This window comes from Silurus meridionalis, chromosome 1 (assembly GCF_014805685.1).
Source record: "Silurus meridionalis isolate SWU-2019-XX chromosome 1, ASM1480568v1, whole genome shotgun sequence".
Taxonomy (NCBI): Eukaryota; Metazoa; Chordata; class Actinopteri; order Siluriformes; family Siluridae; genus Silurus; species Silurus meridionalis.
Window position 1 is genome coordinate 27,966,604 of NC_060884.1, and position 17,193 is coordinate 27,983,796.

The window sequence follows — 17,193 nt, forward strand, 5'->3', positions numbered from 1 at the left end:
TTTGTCATCAAAGTTGATGTGTTAGAAGCAGAAATAATGGGCAAGCGTAAGGATTTGAGCGAGTTTGACAAGAGCCAAATTATGATCCCTAGATGACTTGGTCAGAGCATCTTCAAAACTGCAGCTCTTTTAGCTCTTCCTGGTTTGCAGTGGTCAGTATCTATCAAAAGTATCTCTCAAAAGAAGGCTGGCCCATGTGATCTAATCCAACAGATGAGCTACTGTAGCTCAAAGATGAAGTTAATGCTGTTAATGCTTGACTGGTCAGAACTGTTTTGGCAGCAAAAGGGGAACCAACACATTATTAGGCAGGTGGTCATAATGTAGTGCCTGATCGGTGGCCATAAAGTTAATTTTGTTTGTTGTATATAAGTAACTATAACATTTGATAAGAAATTTTGGGAAGATTTTGGAAAATATGTAAAACATAATGTTTTGTGTGTGTGCTGAAGGGAAAACATTACTTTTAGAATCGATGCAGATCTGTACCCTGTCACACTATCAAATATTAAAATGCTTAACGGACCTCCAGTAAAAACATTATTTATTAAGTGTCAGAGTAATTTCTCATCCTAAGAACTATGTTGACTGCATGTGGAGGTTAATAAAGTGGGGCATCCACATGCAAAAGCAGACTGTTGAAGTTCAAACATAAGTATAAAAACCACAAATCTAGGTCAACTACTCTAAAAAGAGAACACAGACTCTGAGAAAGTGCTAAACATTTTGCCACTGAGCGAAATGACATCAGAGGACTGTGCACACCAGCTGAGAAATCTCATAGTCTTGCTTAAAGTATTGAGGTTATACAATTTTTTCCTTTGTATCAGCAGTGACTGTCGTCGGTTTTCATTACACATGTGGGTCAGTTAAAGCACAGTCTAAGATAATTATAATAACTCAGGGGAGGAAAAAAGCAGAGATGTGGTAAGTCACTGTAATGATATACATGGATTACAAGCTTGTAAGAACGTGGTGGAGAGGTGGAGGCTTTTCATTTACTGCATGATGTCTTAAAGAGAGTCTGCTTTAGAAACCATGATGTGGATGACATGGATATCCTCATAGAAGCCTTAAGACTTGTCTTTCTTTTACTACTCAACTGCGAACTAAGAGGTGAGTGAGCTTGTCATGATTATCTGTATAAATTTAGTATTAAAGCGGTCTATTGTACATTCCTAATATTAGACCCTATGTCTCTCATTTCTTAGACTGTTACGGAGTGACTTGTACTGGAGAGCTGACCGTAGATAAAGACATCATTCCTATTGGCTCCAACTTGACCGTACACTGCCGATCCTACACTGTGAGATGTGGCAGGATCTTCATTATAGAATTCAATGGAAAAAAGTTCTAAGAAAGACCAGTTGTTCTAATGTCACAGCACATGTGGTTGTGAATGAACCTAAATCCTCTATTTCCTGCTCTGTGGAACAAGGCGGGAAGTCTCACATTGTGTGTGGAAGAGACATCACGGCTAATCGTATGTTTATTTATTCCTTTATCTCCTTTTTAATGAGAGCAATTAATGGCTAAAATGCAATAGATTAATGAAGTATAAGTCAAGTCAAGTCAAGTTTATTTGTATAGCGCTTTTCACAACAGACATTGTCTCAAAGCAGCTTTACACAAATGTATAAGTATCTAGACAAGTAATTCATGTTTATATTGCATATAAAGTTTTTTTTTTAATAAAGTAAATCATGTTAGCCAAATAAAACACTTTCAGTAACCAGTAATTATACCATCCAGAAGTAATATTCAATAAACAAGATGAATTAGTAAACATGATTAAAGTCGGTAAATGAAAACTAATTTACATAAATGGTGGGTGGCAGTATTTACACTTGGAGGCCTGAGTTTAATCGATTATGAATCATTGAATATTATTGTTATGAAATTAGTTTTATTGGTTGATGTTTCACATGGGTTACAGAATGATTCATAATGACTTAATATAGTTTCATATGAACAGCCAGACATAATGTTAAAGATTTTTCAAGGCTAAAAAATTACCATTTTTGTCCCGTTTCCAACTCTTTGTAGCAATTCCAAGTCCTCCACATATTAAAGAGATTGCATTTGCAAAAGGCTCCCTTTCTCCAACCATCCACTGGCACAGCTCAGACAATATGGAGAATCTGAAACCCGTTGTAAGATTTCGAAAAGCAAACGATGCTTCTGACTGGGTAAGAGCTTCATGTTTCGGTGGGTGGATTGTCAGTGCTCTGCTGCTTCTACACAAAATGACATCATGGAAAAAGCAGCTGATTTATTACAAGATAAATAAAACTAAACACATATACTTTATATCTGATTAGATGGAAGGAAATGTGATTCGGCTTCAGAGAGGGACACTTGCATTGCTAGGGACGTTGACCCCATTGACGTCATATCAGTTTAAGATGCGAGTCTGCACGGTGTCAATGAAGTATAACTGCAGTTTGTGGAGCAAGATGTTCACTCAGAGCAGCCCTGGAAAAGGTAAAGACGGCTCAAATGTATATGCTACAGTTACATCAAGGACTTCTTGGCAGATGTTAATTTATTTTTTAGACTAGTATATGTTTTGGTGCACGAACATCACTTGAGATTTTCTTGTCTTTGCATACTTGGATATCTCACAACCCCATCTGTCATTGTTTTTATATTAGTAAAAATTTAATTCTATGATTGTGGTACAATTTCATTTTTGGCAAAAGTTCAGCTATAAAAACATGCCCTATCTCCCATCTCAGGCACCATTATTCATATTTCCTATATTACTATTAATACAATATGTATTCACTAAATATTTTGCACTTAATAATGGTAACAAACCAGCACCAAAGTAAACTTTTTAGTCAATGTCACCACATAAAAAAAGTTATAACTCTGAAATGGCTGATTTGTAAAAATGGATATTTCAAGCATGACGTTGAACAAATTTCAAAGAATACAAATACAAATTTGATTAAATGATTAAAATCCAGAACATGCAAAACTTCTGTTAATAGGTCTGAAATTTTATGTTTAAGGATTTTAAAAAGAGGATGCATATTTCCTGAAATTACATTTAACCTTTACATACTATACACACTTGTAAATAGTATAAGCAGAAAACAAATAGCATCCCAAATGTATATCGACTCATGTTCCTGCACCAATCCCATTCAAATAACATTTTTACCAAAATGATTTAAAAATGTTCCCAATCTGTTCTGACTATTGATTTAATTTAATGCTCTTCCACAGCCCCCTCGACCAAGCTCGACGTGTGGAGGATAATCATGATAACTGAACAGAGTCATGTTCAGAATGTGACCCTCATGTGGAAGGTTGGTATTTACAGTGAGGTGTAATTAAAAGTAGGACTGAAACCTTGTGCATACCACAACTGCAGTTTTAGATCATGCGTCTTTGCAAAAGGCAAACTGAAGTCCCATTGCACCCTCTATAGGACAAAAACCCAATGATCAGGCCCCAGATATTAACTATGTAATGATAGCATGATGTTAGCTTGCTAAAATTTACTACTGGTTTATTTGATAAACTATTTACTTAGCTTGCTGGTGCTTGTTTTAAATTACATGTTCATGTATAAGCCCAGCTTTAGCTAAGTCAAATAATAATAAGTAGCAAGGTAACTATAGCTAAACAATCTACTACAGTGATTTGTTTAGGTAGTTGGTTATTTTTGTATTTAGTTTTAAATCTTTACTAAATGTGTCCTTACTAGTTAGCTAGCTAGCTAGCTATGGTTACTATAAACCTATATCACTTGTCAAGCATTTTATTTAGCACAGTGTGTATTTGTTTTGAAAAGATTTCAGGATTATTTTGAAGCAGGTACTCTAAGACCATTATTATAAATGTAGCCTTGTACTAAAAATGCTTAGAATCTGACAAAAAAAAAGGGTTACTCTTAAATAATTAATACATGACTTGTCTTTATTAACTCATCCCCAGCCGCTAGGTAAAGAAGATGGTACAGGGGTTCTGCACCATTATGAAATAGCCTATCGAGAGAAGGGCACTACACACATTCTGAATTGCTCAGTGGCTGTTACACAGTACACTGTTCAACTGCCTTTGGAGGTGACAGAGCTGAATATCAGTGCTGTTACATCAGCAGGAAGTTCACCACCAGCTACAGTGAGACTGAACTGTTCAGGTAAAGATAGAAATACATAAAGCCTAAGACTTCCATTAGTATACATTTAGCTCTGAATGTATCTTGAATGACGTCGCACTACACACACATTGACATGAAGTTTTCCATGTTTTGTTAAAAGCTGGACCCGAAATAAAATTAACTGGAACTTGATCATGAATTCACACAAAATAGCCCATGAAGTAACCTTGTATACATGTGAAGAGGGCACATAGCATTTCCTATGAGTTTTACGCTGTCTTGTGTTGGGAAATGAGTAGCAGTTCAGTGAAACGAGGATGCAGTTGGCTGTTTTCACATGTTTCGGAGGAAGCACGTGTTACCCATCACCTTCCGTGGTTAGTAGTTGTCATAGGTTAGGGCAGCACTGGCAAGTGGGTGGGATTTGGCAGGTGACCAAATTAAAAAAGAAAAGCAGAAGAGTTTTGAAATGAGGCCATCCACCGGAAAAACATTAGTAAAAGATGCAAAAACTTATTGTGATAAATGCTTAAGCCACTACAAGTTGGATGTTTAATGCAAGAAAATACTTATTAGCATGTTATATAAAAGTTTTTCTCTTTTAAAAGATTAACAGGTGTCTTACATGCATTTTCCTCTATCTATCCAAAATATTATTTTCATGAGATTTTCATCAAAAAGAAGTGCATTGCTGTTCTATATTTAAACACTACAAAATGTGGGAAAGTTCAAGAGAGTGAAATATTACAACTAGAAGAAATAAGATCATTTTGAATTTGATGGCCGCAGCAGGTCTTAAAAACGTTGGGACAGGGCCATGTGTACTACTGTGTAGCATCACGTCTTCTGTCCTTATACATCTGTTTATCCTCTCTAAGATACACTATTTATATTAAAAACATCTAACCGATCTGCTGTCAATGAACCTAATTAGTTAACCACAACTAAAATGTTTCTCCAACTGTTAATAACTGTTTAATAACACCTACTTTTTCCAGACTTGTGTTGCCCTCAAAAAAATAATTTGAGATCTGTTGCAGCCAAAAATACAAAGATTTTTTTTTAAAATGGAAAATTTCCACACTTTTAAAATTTTTTATGTTTTTTTTATGTTCTATTGTGAATAAAACATGGGTTTATGAGATTTGCAAATCTGATTGCATTCTGTTTTTATTTCCATTTTACACAGTGTCCCAACTTTTTTGGAATTGGGGTTGTATGCAAGGCACTGTTATTACATTGAAAATAGCATAATAGGCTACATAGTATAGTAATATATAATAGTATATGTTGTTACGGGTTAATTGGAACATTTATTTGCTGTTCACCTATAAAATATGTTGTGATTGATCACCGAATGAGTCGATAGATATGTTTTTATGGCTATGAATTTTGTCATACATCGAATCCGAATCGAATTATAGGTTGCTTTAAAATGCAGGCACAAATCGAATTAAAGCTAAATCAAATTCTGTAAATTCAGCAGGCATACCATCTCCAGAAATAAAGTCAAGCCATGCAGCAGGGGGCGGCATCAACCTTGAGTGGGACTCCCCTCCCTTCTCAGAAAGGATGTCAGAGCAAACTCTGGGTTATGTAGTTCAGTGGCAATGCACCCCAGATCAAATGCAGTGGAAAAGATATGTGAAAAACTACAATACCTCCGTATACATTCAGGGTAAGAGCCAGCACACATCCCAAAAATCATCTTTAAATGTGTATTAACTAAGCTGACAAGCTGCATGTATTTAGGCCTATCATGTATAAGACCTAACAACAGAAACTCTCTTTTAATACATGTATGTATGTGCATTTGTTTCAGCTACTCAACCAACTCTGTGTAACTTTTCACTCTTTGTTGAGAACAGTGACGGAGTGTCATGCCCTTCTTTCAAACAAATCCATATGATCAACAAAGGTACATCTTTTAAATTGTATTTTAAAATTTAAAAAGCGCCAAAATGTATACACTAAATGCATCATTATTAAGAAAAAAAGATGTAAAAACATCATCAATTAGTCATTCACATTCAGAGCATTTGGGATTTCTTTTGTCTGGATGGATTCATCACACATGACATAATGCATCATGGTTTTTGCATAGCTGCAACAGCTGGATTGCTCAAAATTCAGGCCAGACCGCACACTTCAGATCAGATAACAAAATAAAAACACAGATTGCATCAGGAAAATATAAAAGTACTACAAACGATCAGAGATTTCTATGTTTACGTAGCTTTCTGAAGCAATCTAATAGCTTATAACCACCAGTTACAGACACAAATAGGAGAATTAATTGTAGAACAAAAACGTTTCCATTAGCACAAGTTTTTTTCTCCAAGAGCTTCTATTGTACGTAGGTAGCTGTTAATAGCTATCAATCTTGCACTATTGGCTCGAAGTAGAGTTACATATGAAATTAACACACAGAGGTTGGAGCAAGTTAGCTAAAATACTAGCTTTTCAGGAACTCATGTTTCATCCTTCATCTTTTCTAACTACTACTCAGTAACTGACATTCACATCGATGTACAGAATAAAGGGTTTATTCTCATTGTATGTTTATAATACACCAGTGCTCTCATTACTATTAAGGCATACACCTTAGTACACACTATGTGGTTTGAAATAGGGTTTTAATGTGCACTGATTTGCTGCTCAGATTAATTCATGTGGTAGAGAAGGATGCCAACACGACCTAGATTCCACGAGTCACCTGCAATAGCAATTTTCTCCCAGAGGGGGCGAAAGACAAATATCTCTTATACTCAGCAACATGTACTAAATTGTAATTTTTAACGTATATAGTCATACTGGTTTTATTCTGGTGATAATAAAGGCTTGATTAACTAAATCAAGTCTATTAAAACTAGAGTGAATACAAAATTACATTATTAATGAGTTTATGTATGAGTATTTTACGAAATAAATCATATGTCTTCCAGCTACACTAAATAGTGACAATTTGATCTAACTGAGAAAATGTTAAACCTTGATTAACATGTTTGGTCTGTTCTTGGTTTGATGATTTGTTGATGCCCTGGTGATTAGCTATACTTTCTATAAGACTTGCTAAAAATAGACGTCATTGCACGTCATTCAAGGCTGGGTACTTCTGTGTGTTTCTGCACATGCAGCATGTGTGTGGAGGAGGGGGGCAAATGACTGTGGGGGAGGAAGTGTGATGTGGTGTTTGGTTTTAACAAATGAGCATGTAAATAAACATGTTTATCACGCCACTTTAACCCTTTACATCAAGCGCATACAAAACAGTCGCTGCTATGTACTGCCTATAAAATTCCTTATTAATGTAGAGATAAAATTGTATCACACATGGATCATGGAAAGAGTTTCCCTGTTTTCGGTGTTGATTCTTAAACCCACATTATGACAGCAGTTTTGACAAAAGTTTTTCCACCATATACTGAGAAAGTTTCCATCTACTTCCAGTAACCTGAATGTGTGAATCACCCACCCAATGGCTTTACTGAGTAGTTAGTGTTTCAGCTTAAAAGTGTGAGAAGTACTAGTCTCTGTGTGAGATTAGTATACAGACTGCTAGAATATTCCATGTAACATGTCTGGGTTGTGGTAAAAAAAAGAAATCACAATAATAATAAAAAATTAATAAATAAAAAAATACAAAATAAAGCATCTGGTCGGTTTCTGTCAGAAAAACAAATGCAAGCCTCATTAGACGAATATGTTTAATAGAAAACTTTTCCTAGGAGATAAAACAAAGTAAACTCATGTTCAGTCGGACAGGCCTGTGTTCTCATTGCAGTTAAAGGCGTTTCAGTGGACTGTGAATAAGCTGCTCCGTTCTAACATGTGGTTTAACATGTAACAGGAAGTTGAGGCACCAAACGGATGATGTGTTACTCTGTACAATAGAACAAGCCGTTCTGTTTAGCTGCTCATTATTGTAAAGACGTCTATAAGCATTCTGTTGTGTACTCATTCTAAAGAAACATGAATTGTTACATCTGAGTAGTTTTAGAAAGTATCAGTTTGTGTCCCTTGGGTTCTGTGTTCCCTGTGGTATGTTATCTGCAGAGTTCTAACAACTTTATTGCGCTCTCCTTAAATATCTCTATATTTTCAATTCCTGTACACACTTCCTAAGAAGCATGACAGTCTGTATGTGAATAAGGCTTCCGCCCTCAGTCTTGTAAACAAAACAAAATTACATTTCTGTGTTGGAGAAGCACTCATGTGTGCCTTAATTATGATTACGTATAACATATGATATTTGTTACAAAAGAGAAATGTAAATTCAAATTGATAGAGTTCTGGATGTAGAAATACAAACCAAAAACACTTTTAGTTTCTAAATTTTAAATACTATTCATACAAGATTAGATTTTTCTATAGCAATGAAGACACACCCATGTTTGTAATTTACTTATAGATTAGAAACATGGGTGTGTCTTTAGTATATGAAGAATTCCTGATGGCTGATGCTTAGTTGCTTATTAAATAAGGCGAAATTAAAAAACCATCTAAAATCTGTAACTAATCTTTTCACTATGATGTTACTGACCAGTGCCAAGCTGACACATTTGGGCCCTTGAGCAAGGCCCTTAACACTGTCTGCTCCAAAGACACCATATCCTGGCTGACGCTGTGCTCTGACCACAGCTCCCTGACATGCTAGGATATGTGAAGGAACTATGCTGTAGTGTAAAATAACGGATTCTTCTTCTTTTTCTATCTATTTATAGGCACTGACACAAAAAATTATAATAATGTTTCTCATGTAGAGAACTTAACACAGCAATCTACTGCAAAGCAAACAAAAGGTAAGTCTTTTTTTGCCTCTTAAGATTAATTTTTAAACATCTTTTTAGAAATCAATTACCATGCCTTTTCTAGATCCATAATTTTTCCTATGAATGGGTTCCTAAAAAACGTTTAATGAACACAAAGTTCTAGAGCGGCAAATTAAATCTACCTACATGTGTCTATCTATCTATCTATCTATCTATCTATCTATCTATCTATCTATCTATCTATCTATCTATCTATCTATCTACCTGTCTGTCTGTCTGTCTGTCTGTCTGTCTGTCTGTCTGTCTGTCTGTCTGTCTGTCTGTCTGTCTGCCTGTCTGTCTGTCTGTCTAGCCTACCTACACAGAATATATCATAGCCACTTGTCATGAAAAAATCACTACACATATAGCCTAGTACTACAGTACTAAATTTTACATGTACAGTAATAAATCATCTTCTTAAGCTTAATAGTTTCAAAACGTGAATAGACAGAAGTGCACATATTATGTTGTTTAAACCCCTTTAAAGTTTTATTACAAAATGTTTTGATGTTGGTACAGATTTACAGAAAAAAATTATTTTGAAAGAACTCTCCAGCTAATATTTGCATATATGTGGTATTTAATGTTTATTGTATATTTATTTTCTTAAAAGAAGAAATAATTTGGCCAGGACTATAAATTTCTTGTTTGAGACAAAGCAAATATTTCTGTAATCTTAATTAATAGTAGAAAGCACATTATGATGTGTTGAAATGTAGCTTCCCACTTCCCAGTCAAACACAGCACAAAAACATAACAATAGCTATTAGGATTTCCTCACCCAAGCTATTTTTATCTATATTATTTACTTCAACACTGAGCGCTAATTACGGTTAGATTAGATTTGATTTAACTTTATTGTCTTTGCACAAGTTACGGTACAGAGCAATGAAATGCAGTTAGCATCTAACCAGAAGTGCATTGGTAGCAGTGTAAAATATTGACATATGTATAGGTTGGTAAGGCTATGATATATGATAGATATAAATAATGGCAGATGAATGAACAATATGAAATGAACAACATGAATATAAATAATTAGTAAATGGAAAGGCAATTATATACAATGAGTACAAGGTCGGAGATTTTGCATACAGTGTTTATGAATAGGTTATATACATGTGCAAAATGAAGAGTGCAGAAAAGGAGGTTATTATATACAGTGTGTGCAACATATACAACACTTATAGTAGTGGAATCGTGAGTATAAAATACACACTGTGTAAACTATGTGTAATATGTGTAAACCAGTAACCACAACTTGGTAACTGATAGCTGACCATATTTTAACTATTGTAATTTATAAATGTTTTCAAAATGCCATGCGTTTGTAAATTGGTAGCCAAATTTAATAGCTGGCTAACATTACACAAGTTACTTTTACATTTACAACCTTTGGTAGAAGGTATCCACATTTTCATTTATACAACTCCTTGCTCAAATGTCTGCCAGTGGTAATTTGGTGGTTTGAGCTCACAGCATTTCTGCCCAAAATACAACCGCTTAACCACTGAATTACCACTTTCCCAAATGTTCCTTTGTGAAAACTGATGATAGCTTTCACATGACCATGAATTCACATGATTGGTGGCTATTGTGTGACAGAGCTACAGGATAGGAACTGGCAACAACTAAATCGGTGATGATTTCAGCTATATGTTGCTACCTATTTGATTTTATTTAAGATTCAGATCTTCAGGTACCAGGAGAAAACTGAATAACTAGATACAGTATGTGTGAAAGTACTGGACTGCTCTTTATGTATATAAGCTTTATATTGCAACCTCAGTTGAATACATCATACAAATGCTTGTTATCAAATCAAACAAACCCCTGTGTTCTTTTTCAGATGCATTTGCAGTCGGGATGTGCCTCGTAACCGCAGTTCCTATCATTATCCTTGTGAATTTGATATATTTAAAATGTACACGACAAAGGTAAGGCAAAACAAGGCGAGGCTATATTATTTATCAAGTACAATCTAAAAATTTGAAATGCTTTACATAGGTAAAAATAAGAGAAAATTAAAGGTATAATGTAACCAAATAGCATAAAATAATTATAAAAGACAAATAAAAGTTACAGGCACTGAATTTAAAAAGGGTAATATTTGGGCATATTTATTGTGTTCTAGGAGTTTGTATAGGGCGAGTTACATTTACATCTCATCTATACAACTGAGCATTTAAAGGGGTTAAGGGCCTTGTTTGAGGGCCCAGCAGTGTCAGCTTGTTTGTGTTTTGAGTTGAACTTGTGACCTTCTGATCAGTTGTCTAACATCTGAACCACTGAGCTTCCACTTCCTCTAATAAACTAATGCAAACCTTCCAATAGACTGTTTTACTCTCAGAGTATTTAATTTTATTTTATGTGTTGTTTATTAGTTATATACCGTGTCTTTGAAATGTAATTATTATTATTTTTGTAGAATAAGGAAGGCGTGTGTGTCAATGGGACCCTCTTGGCTTTTCCAAAATTTGCCCAAACTTGGAAACAGCAATGCCATCAAATTACTTAAGGTACCTACAATGCTCTACATGCTTTGAAAAGTCTATATGTAAAATCTCACTTTCTAGTATTGAATTGTGGAAATTTGCTAACTGAATTAGCAATAAATGATTCTGTAAAATAATCTTAACTTCTAGGGTTCTAGGAAACTTCTCGGAATCTAGGGTTCTTGAGTTTCTAGTTAAAGGTTCTATGTAAAAGTTTACATCAGAGTTTGCTACAAATCAAACCAGTTTAGAAAGCTGGGACTTCTCATCAAGAATTCAGTTCAAAATAAATAAGTAAATTAAATTACCAGTGTAAAATGTATGTACATTTAAGTGTTGCTGTATTCCAAGACAGTTGTTTAAGGAAGGAATAGTGGGATATATGAGACCTGCTAGAATTTTGTGATGTAGATACAAACCTTGTTTAATTCTGCTATTTAAAACCTCATGCTACTTTTTTTTTTAACACTTCCTATGATACATATTAAGACATACAAAGTTAAGATTCAGACCAGAGGTGGGTTTAGCAGTTACGCCTCTTCTTGCAGCAAAATCCATCTATACAAACTTTGCTCGTTTACTTACTTACCTACACAGAATTTTTCTTGTAACACAGAACAGAATACTTTTGTATAGGCTTTCACACTTGCCATTTTTATAACCACTACCAACCCAAGAACAATTTTTGGAAAGTTGAAGGCATGCAATTTGTGACCACCTTTGAAAAGCACTGCTGCACTGTTTTGTGTCAAATCTGATAGTAGCTTACAAAGTTGAAAGAAAGGAAGAAAGGAAGAAACATTAAACAGAAGTAACACCATGACGTGTGTTGGAGGAAAGTGAGAAAATAGACATGGAGGACATGTACAGAGTACTGAAGACTACTTATGAGTCTACTTATAAACTTATCCATACATAATAATAGCTCCAATGGATGTATTTTGTTACATGCAACTTAGTTTCTCATTATTCTTTTCAATAAAGACAAATAACCTCCTTATCATAAAAATCTTTGTTTAACTATTTACTGTTAAATTAAAAAAATATATAGATAACAAACATGACAACTTAGTCAATACTTTTTTTACATCAGCACAAAGAGCACCTTAAACAAAGAAAGAAAATTATCGAAACAAGATATTAAGAAATAATATTTTTATATAAGTGATATTTTCATAATTATTTTTTTATTCTGTATATCACGTATAAAGATGCTTTTATTTAGGATATGTACCTGACGAGGCTTGTTTCTGTTCTTAGGATGAGAGTTGTGGTTCTGATCTGTACTGGCAACCTGTGGACAGTGACCCACCCTTATCTCCAGTCGAGGACTGCAGTCCACCCATGGAAAGGAAAGACTTGTACCCCATTGTCCACAAAGAAGTAACCACAGAGGAAAGGGTGATTGTTCAAGACTGGACAGTGTCTCCTTATAAACCTCAAATCAACATTTCTCAAGGAGCAGAAGCGGCATGTGATGTAACAGAGAAGGAAGAAGATGAGCCTCCATGGGTGCTCTTCTCGCTGCCTGTCTTCACATTTGAACAAAGAATTTTTCCAAGTAAAGGAATGCATGCATCTCTACCAAGCTGCTTGACTGTGGATGGAAGACCTGTGTCTATGAATCTTGTAGATGGATTTCCATTTTTCACTCCAGCTACATTAGACGGCAACATGGTGGCAGATGGGAGGTTTGTAGAAACTGAAAGTGCCTATCAGAATCAGCACCAAAGCCAGGCATTGCTACCCAATGTTACCCTACATTCCCTACAGGTTGATGAGCAGTTGCTCTGAAAGGTTTGCTTGTAAAGGGGATTTTTACTTGTCACATGTACATTACAGGACAGTGAAATTCTTTCTAGGCCAGCGATGTGATCAGCCATGATAAAGTGCCCCCTGGAGCAAAGAGGGTTAAGGGCCTTGCACATGGACCCAAGAGTAGCAGTTTGAACCCGTCAACCTTCCGATCAGTAACCCAGAACCTTAACCACTGAGCTACCACTCCAGTCCCAAATGCTTGCATCTGTGGTGATCTTCAAATTTCTCGTTCCGCTAGATCAGTCATGTGTAAAAAAAATGCAAATTGTATAGGAGCTAAACAAAGAATTTACATTTACTGGAATAAAGCAACTTGAAAATGATTTGAGGACATGTGTGAAGCGCATGGTGCCCAAGCACTGAAAAGTAGTGCGTTGTCAGAGCTGAAACTTTCTAATAAGGAGTCCAGAGCCCTTGCCGATCTTTGCCCTGGGCTTGCCCTGAAGTGCATCACAACCTAAATAGCCAGGATGAGGTTCTCTAAGCAACGGTTGTCAAATTGTACTACAGTGACCTGCAGAGGGTTTTTTTGTTACATTGCTGGCTTTCAAAACCTCCTATAATAAGCCACATCATATCTCTTACTGATTTTTATCACTATTAAACAGGTCACTTGAATAGAATTGGTTTTAGGTACCTGGTGGTCTAGTGGTTAGGATGCGACGCTCTCACCGCTGCGGCCCGGGTTCGATCCCCGGTCAGGGAACCGACCCCAGACACTCTTAGTGCCGGTCCCAAGCCCGGATAAATGGGGAGGGTTGCGTTAGGAAGGGCATCCAGCATAAAAACGTGCCAAATCAAACATGCGGATGATCCGCCGTGGCGACCCCTAACGGGAGAAGCCGAAAGAAAGTGTATTAAACAGGTCACTTGAACAGAATTGTTTTTTATCAAAAGTTAATTACTCAAAAATATGTACGCCTACAAATAATTAATATTTATGAGTAGGTCTATAAAAATCTGAAGAGTTACTGTCTTGTGCACATAACAATAATCTGTACTGAGGATGTCTATGTATTTTATGTTACAATTAAAGTACCTGGCTGCAGAATAGTTGAGAACCTCTAGTGTCACTTATACATACTGTATAAACAACAGTTGCACTGATTTGAAGCATTAATGTCTGGGGGGTTTTCCACAAAATAATTCATACAGCTACAATACTGAATTATTACAAACAAATAAGATGGAAGGAAGAAGGAAGTACAAGAAAGAGTTTAGTTTTTTTTAATGAGGCAGCAGTTTTTGTCACTTTCCCAAAAAAATCGGTCTTGTCAGTAACAGTGGGCGACAAAGAATGCTTTGGTACAACAACCTGATGCAATTGATTGTGTGTTTTTTTTCTTTGGGTAAAGAAAGTGAATTGACATAGTAGGTAGAAACTGAAAATGATAATGATAATCAGATAGCATACCAATATCAAACCAATGACCCAGTGAAGTGGTTAAAGCCTGGAGACTTCTCTATATGACAGACTTTCTTCACCACACAAGTGCACCAAATCGAGTAAGGAATAAGACTGTTATCTTATCTGCACTTCTGTAGATAACGTGATCCGGAAAGATTGCATTAAAGTATAGTGAGGAAATGATGTCATAATGCCGTAATGTACTGTTTTTGATCTTGATCTTAAAAAGAAAAAAAGAAGTTGAAATCACGGAGAGTGAACTGTGAAAGCGGATTTGTAAACAACATAGTAAACAAATCATATGATAAATTGTGTAAATTTTAAAAAGTAAGACCATATTGGTTTTTTTATTGTTCTTTAAAGACTCACTAGGACATTTCAAGTGCAATTCATTATTTGTATGACATTTTTTGAAATTGGGTGGGCAGATTTTCCGTACCATGTAAATCTGTTTGAGCAGACAGCAGACATACATGCTGATTCTTTCAACAGGTCCTTCTCAATTCCCACCTTTATGAAAATTCTGTATGTTTTAATAAATGTTTATTAGTGCTGTTCCATGTATGTGAATTATTATTTCCTGCACAATTGTAAACATACAGCAGGATACATACTAATCTACAGTAGCTTGTTTCCACATAAGTGCATGAGCCTTAATGCATATTTATGACACATTTGCATTCTCGAAACCATTCTTCAGGTTTTATTGTTGGACTTCTCGAAAATGGTCTTTTATAATGATATAGAAAGTGAAAGACGTTCATGCAGATATATTGACTTAGACATCTACCATTGACCAAATTGAATCGCTTTTCCTAAACAATACAGATTTTCACTGATATTGTCGAATGTGCATTGATTTATTTTTGTACTACGTATTACATGTGTTAATGTTTCTTTTGTCATACTGAATCTCTGCTACTGTATTAATTACATACTATGTTTTTTTTTTATGTTGTGCTAGGTACTTGTTTCACTACTTTGTTTTAGTCACAAATGTTCACACTTCGCAGAACCACATGCCCCACAAGCCAGTTTTTATAGCTTCCTGAGAATATTCTCACGCCATGTCTGTGAGAAGGTGCAACAAATATGGTTTGTACATGTTGTTCTCATTGAACATGATATTTCACCAAAACTGGCACCAAATATTAGCAAAATAGTTTAAAGTGGCCTATTTGGACTAATAATGTAATGTATAATTAGGATAAACTACACACTGAAAATATGAAAAAAACACATTAAATATAATAAAAACTCAAACATAAAAAAAATCGTAACACCATCTGAAGAATAATCCTGAATGTGATGTTGAGGCATAATGTTGGCATGATGTTCTTCAGTGTGAGCACTGATAATAATACCACCAATGTGTTTTTCCTAAAGTGTTACCCTTTAATATAATGCATTACTACAGTGGTCTAGCTCTGTATATTAAACAGTGCAGCAGATTAAACTTCCAGTGATTAATGTGGAACCCCTGGTAACTGTTATATAAATATTATAATACCTTTGAAAATATTAAAAAATATTTAATATCTTTATTACATATTCTAAGACATTTATTCACCTTAACTTTTACCTCACATTTTCCTACGATGCATTTTCACAGCAGTTTTTGTAGAAACTGTTTTACAATGATTGGACCACTATTTATTGCAAACATCGCAACCTATCCTATATTGTAGGTTTGTGCGTGTGAATTATGGACATTATAAATCAAATGACAAACAATCTGTATGTGGATTTAGTTCGGTATGTTTGGTTTCACTCTCTTGTTGAGAGATCTAGCTACTTTTAAGTCATAACCAGGCAGAAACAATCAAGGCTGGACTTAAATTACATTGTAATTAGTAGAATCTGTTATTATCAAGCCACTGAACCTCCAACCACAAACAAGACACAGAACATCACTGATTAATCTTTAATTTATGGTGGCTGTCAGGTGCTTTTTGTTTTGTACGTAGTGCCCATTTCCTGTAAAGATTCTTAAGTAGTTTCGAAAAAATATTGCTATGCTTTCACCATAGCATGCTCCTCCAGTTGCTATTCAGGTTTTTTATTTTGTTGGATTTGTTGAAAACACCTTATTTGCTATAGAAGTATGTAATAGATACAATAGTTTATAATGAGACTTGTTTATTATGAAACTTTACAATCCCATGTGTTAAGTTTGCAATTGGAATATAATTTTTAAAGGTCTTCTTGGTTTCGTGAATTATGTGGTTATACAGTGTTTCTGAAGCTTTTTTATTATGACAATAGCCGTCTGACACATTTGTGTTGAACGCTCTTTGATGATAAATGATAAAAAGGATTGTAAATGTGCTTCGCCTTATATGGTTAATAAAAAAGAACTGTCAAAAGTAAAATAATAAAATGAAGGAAAATTATTGAGAGAAATTATACCATATTGTTTCAGTAATGAATACTAGGTTATTGTATTGGAGTGAACAGAATCTATCTATCTATCTATCTATCTATCTATCTATCTATCTATCTATCTATCTATCTATCTGTCTGTCTGTCTGTCTGTCTGTCTGT

At 35.0% G+C, this 17,193-nt stretch overlaps 1 protein-coding gene across 1 annotated transcript; it reads left to right on the plus strand.

The window, feature by feature from the left end:
- Nucleotides 1–363: 363 nt before the first annotated feature.
- On the plus strand, nucleotides 364–17,192 carry il23r (interleukin 23 receptor). The gene is given in 14 exon segments (XM_046856231.1): nucleotides 364–927; nucleotides 1,020–1,116; nucleotides 1,212–1,346; nucleotides 1,349–1,483; nucleotides 2,047–2,189; nucleotides 2,322–2,484; nucleotides 3,235–3,317; nucleotides 3,949–4,153; nucleotides 5,598–5,792; nucleotides 5,937–6,032; nucleotides 8,839–8,916; nucleotides 10,778–10,865; nucleotides 11,357–11,447; nucleotides 12,684–17,192. Coding segments are annotated over 13 exon segments (2,010 nt in total). The 5' UTR covers nucleotides 364–927; nucleotides 1,020–1,052; the 3' UTR covers nucleotides 13,218–17,192.
- The last annotated feature ends 1 nt before the right edge of the window (nucleotide 17,193 follows it).